This window comes from Nansenia antarctica (genome assembly GCF_963989245.1).
Source record: "Nansenia antarctica genome assembly, chromosome: 15".
Lineage (NCBI taxonomy): Eukaryota > Metazoa > Chordata > Actinopteri > Argentiniformes > Microstomatidae > Nansenia > Nansenia antarctica.
Window position 1 is genome coordinate 7,199,189 of NC_137685.1, and position 5,000 is coordinate 7,204,188.

The window sequence follows — 5,000 nt, forward strand, 5'->3', positions numbered from 1 at the left end:
ACATGTGCACACACACACAGACAGACACACACACACTCACACACACACACACACACACACACACACACACACACACACACAACCCTCTGCACCTTGTCAGGCCTCTTATTCATCTTCTTCACTTCTCTCTTCCCTTCTCTTTCCTTCTCTCTCTGTAAAGAACCCTTTAGCTTCCAGTAGAACCCTTAAAGAACCCTTTCCACAGAAGGTTCTAATGAATGAATGAATGAATGAATGAATGAATGAATGAATGAATGAATGAATGAATGAATGAATGAATGAATGAATGAATGGTCTTTATTGTCATTGCTATAGTACAGGTACCAAACAACGAAATTTGGGAGGGGTGGCTCCCCTGGTGCTAGGAAAGAAAAAAAAACTAAAAAAAAAACTAATAAAAAAAAACACAAGAAGGGAAGGAGCTGGTTTACATAAATAAAGGCTATGTACACTATCCACTATACACTATACTATCCACTACCACTATACTATACTGTACAGATAGACGACTAATGGAACCCAAATCGGTTTAAAACCTTTTGATATTTCTATACATGTACCAGCCTTATCTAATAATAATAATAATAATAATAATAATTCATTGTATTTATATAGCGCTTTTCCGTGGCTCAAAGACGCTGACAATATGGGAAAAACAGAAGACACAGAAACAACAAGCAACAGATAACATGAGCACGAGGTTGCGAGCCAGGGGGGAGGGGGTGATGGTAGTGTCCTCAATGGTCACAACCATCACCTTGAGTGTGATGGGTCCGGCTTTACTGAGTGTGGATTTGGTGCCGATGAGAATGAGTTCTGTCTTGTCACTGTTGAGTTTGAGGAAGTTGTGGATGAGCCAGGTGTTTATTGCAGATATGCACTTTTCATTGTGACTGAGGGGTAGGTTCTGGGTGTTATTATATCTGTGTTATTACCATTGTAACAACCATGTCATAACTGTGGTCTGTGTTATACTTAACATACTTATTAATCAGTATTTTAATATGAACATACTGTCAATCAATGAAAGGTTTGGAGATATTGATTATGATATAAATATGGAGGACAGGCTTTAGTATGATGGCCGTGATGTTGCCGTGAGGTTGCCAGGGGTTTAAGTGTCCCTGAGGTGGACTAAAGCGTTGCCATGTGGACCGGGGAGTCATTACCATGACGATACCGGCCCAAAGAGATTCAGACAATACCATAATACACTATAATTGGGGCGGCTGTGGCGCAGGAGGTAGAGCCGCCATCTAATGATCACAAGGTTGGCAGATCGGCGGTTCGAGCCCCGGCTGAACACATGTCGAAGTGTCCTTGGGCAAGACACTGAACCCCAAATTGCTCCCAGTGAGCGGGCCGGCGCCTTGCGTGGCAGCTTGCCGCCATTGGTGTGTGAATGTGTGTGTGAATGGGTGAATGGGTCACCATTAATACACAACTCGTTATGGGACATACACTGTAGGAATTAGGGGAGGCTGGTGGAGGTAGAAATTGGAGGCCAGCAGCAAACCTGTGTGTTGTGATCATGCGATGACCAGCAGTTCAGCAGCCAACTTAATGACGATCAGTCTGAGGTTGTTGATGCTAACGACGCTAAGCGACGCTAATATCCAACATGTCTTCAGCAGGATGTCAATGACAATTAGTGCAAGGCGAGCGCACACACACACACATACTCTCTCCTCTCCGAGTTGTGAAGTGACTGTTATGACTGACCTAACGGTGACGTGTGAGTGTGTGTGTGTGTGTGTGTGTGTGTGTGTGTGTGAGTGTGTGTGTGTGTGTGGGTGTGTACTGTATGGTAATGCATGGAATAGAACCAGGATTGGTATGTTTGATACCACTCCGGACCATTCTGTCAAAAGTCTGTCAAAAGGTTGCGTACAGACGAAACACAGAAAGTGCTTACACACATATTATTCGAAATATTCTAACACCACGCCGGTTTCCCTTTATATATCGCAATCAACTCTAAAATTGGCGCACGTGAGCGAGCGTCTTGTCCCACCTTTTTAACGACCATAGTTGCCTATATATAGTCAGTGAAACGCCCCTAATTAATATTCATCCATACTGACTGCATGACAACAAATGATGGTGACAAATCCTGACAGAAAGGCTAAAAAAAGAAAATTCACCCAGTGATAACACGAAACGGTGCACCCGTATCTGCCCATCGACTGAGCCATCGAAAACAGCATCAGTTTAAAAATGATTTGTCCTACTGTTCACTTTATTATTTATGAGAATTACATTTCATAACATGCAAGTATTGTACTACAGATCTGATTCCCAATTAAACTAGACAACATATTTGAGGTGTTCTTTTGCAAAACAGATATCTTCGTTTGTATTTATTGTCCTAAACCAAGAACGGGGCGGCTGTGGCTCAGGAGGTAGAGCCGGCGTCTAATGATCGCAAGGTCGGCGGTTTGATCCCCAGCTGTCCATACGTCGAGGTGTCCTTGGGCAAGACACCCAACCCCTAATTGCTCCCGTTGATCGGGTCGGCGCCTTGCATGGTAGCTTGTCGCCATTGGTGTGTGAATGTGTGAATGAGAGGCCATTGTAAAGCGCTTTGGAATGAGGCAGTCCAAAACACCAATAAGTGCAGGCCATTACAGTCCGGAACACCAAGGGAGGCTGTGGAAGGTCCTTCCTTCTTCTAGCATGTTGACTGCCAGTGGCCCCTGGTCCAGCATAGATTACTTTTTCTTCCGATGACTGACGGATAGATGATTTGCTCAGTCAAATGTATTTGTTGTAAGTCGCTTTGAATAAAGGTGTCTGCTAAATGCCCAAAATGTAAATGTAACAATTCATCAAATGAGCCCGTCCTTCAATGTCTACCTCCACTAACCATATACCCACTCTGTTTGGTACCACCCTCTTTCTTTCTCTCTCGCTCTCTCGCTCTCTCTCTCTGTCTGTCCGTCCCATGTCTTATTTGTTGTTATGGAAACCCAGTGTTCTCTATCTGAGAGGCTGTTGTCTGTCTGTCAGGTCCCTGACCTCTTGACCTCTCTAACCCTAATCCTGACCTCTGCTACTGTTACCTATTAGTTCAACTGTGTGTGTGTGTGTGCGTGTGTGTCTCTCTCTCTCTCTCTCTCTCTCTCTCTCTCTCTCTCTCTCTCTCTCTCTCTCTCTCTCTCTCTCTCTCTCTCTCTCTCTCTCTACAGGGCAGCAGAATGGATGAACAAAGAAGCCCCCTCCCTAACACCATCAAAGTGAGTGTCTCCCCCCCCCAGACACCCTGCGGGTTCTGGTTCTGGTTCTGAGCGGGGGGTGGAGGTTCTGATGGGAGGATGGAGGTTCTGGGGGGAGGATGGAGGAGCTGGGGGAGGATGGAGGTTCTGGTTCAGTTTATTGTGGTGGTCCTGAAGTGGCTTTTATTTGGGGCGGGCCACCAGACATGATGTGTGCGTGATGTGGTTTTAGCAGTTTGGGAGTTTATGTGTTTTTGCCAGAATTTTCCACAGCAGTAAAGATGGTTGTTGCTAGTTCTCCTCCAGAGTAGCGTATGGTTCTGTTCGATGAGTCATCATGACATCATGACATGTGCTCTGGTCTCTTCTCTCCGCAGACAGAGGAGGACTATATCCCCTATCCCAGCGTCCACGAGGTAGGCTCAACAACAACAACCACTGCCATGTCCAGCTGTCTGTCTCTCACCCATGGAGCTGTGCGTAGCTCCTCGTCATGTTGTTGCTATAGGAACCGGGCTGACCTGTTCTGAACGACTCCACAGAATGATTTTTTATTGTACCTCGTCTTTAACGTGTAACTTTAACGTGTTTCATTTTGAGTTTTCGTTTTAATAAATGATCTGAAAATGTATTTTAAAAATGCATATCATGTTACAGTATTCTAAACTCCCATTGGACTATGTCTCATGGTATCTATTAGATACAGTATACTACTGTTAAGATGGCCGACTTTGCACATTTTTTAACACGTTTTGCCACTTTTCAACACGTGCTGACAGAGAGCGGCGTGACTCAATACCGTGTCTTTGTGCGATAGCGTGTCAAGAGACCATGTTAACCTGTGTTCTGGTGTTGGTTCTGGTCAGGCTCTGGGTGGTAGACCATGTTAACCTGTGTTCTGGTGTTGGTTCTGGTCAGGTTCTGGGTCGCCGGAGCCCCTTCCCTCTCATCCTGCTGCCCCAGTTTGGAGGCTACTGGATCGAGGGTAACAACCACGAGCCCAGCCCCACACCCACGGCCCAGCCTGGGAAGAACCCCAGCCCGGCCCACATCAAACTGGAGTCCAACAGCACCGCCAAAATCTACAGGAAACAGTTCATGAGCAAGGTGAGGCTAGCAGAGGTAGAACACCAGGGGAGGCTGGGGGAGGTAGAACACCAGGGGAGGCTGGTGGAGGTAGAACACCAGGGGAGGCTGGGGGAGGTAGAACACCAGGGGAGGCTGGGGGAGGTAGAACACCAGGGGAGGCTGGGGGAGGTAGAACACCAGGGGAGGCTGGGGGAGGTAGAACACCAGGGGAGGCTGGGGGAGGTAGAACACCAGGGGAGGCTGGGGGAGGTAGAACACCAGGGGAGGCTGGGGGAGGTAGAACACCTGGGGAGGCTGGTGGAGGTAGAACACCAGGGGAGGCTGGTGGAGGTAGAACACCAGGGGAGGCTGGTGGAGGTAGAACACAGAATGATAATGACAAACACAACCAAGTTTCGAGGCAAATGATACAAAACAAAGCAAAGGAGGTTTACTCTTCAATGGGTGATGGAACCGGCAAGGAGGTTGTGGTTAGCAAGGGCTGGCTCGAAAGAGTTCTGAAACACAACAAGCTTTCACTCCGGTTATTGTTAATATAACAGTTTAATCTGGTCGTTATATGCTGTAGCCTGGCTGTTTACATACCGGTATTGCCTCTTTGATTGGTTTTCTTGGATGACACGGGGTGTATTTTCACTGTGAGAGATGCAGTGCCCCGTATTTTGCTGATATTGACGCTGGATCTGATTCTTATTG

The 5,000-nt window shown here is 46.7% G+C and overlaps 1 protein-coding gene across 1 annotated transcript in view; it reads left to right on the top strand.

The window, feature by feature from the left end:
- The window catches only part of LOC308170949 (rap1 GTPase-activating protein 1-like), a gene marked incomplete at both ends in the record, with an annotated part of 33,716 nt that overhangs the window by 3,314 nt on the left and 25,402 nt on the right, over nucleotides 1–5,000 (top strand). The window contains 3 exons of the mRNA XM_080545803.1: nucleotides 3,189–3,236; nucleotides 3,593–3,631; nucleotides 4,134–4,322. Coding sequence (XP_080401929.1) covers nucleotides 3,189–3,236; nucleotides 3,593–3,631; nucleotides 4,134–4,322 — 276 coding nt within the window. The remainder of the gene's footprint in view (nucleotides 1–3,188; nucleotides 3,237–3,592; nucleotides 3,632–4,133; nucleotides 4,323–5,000) is intronic.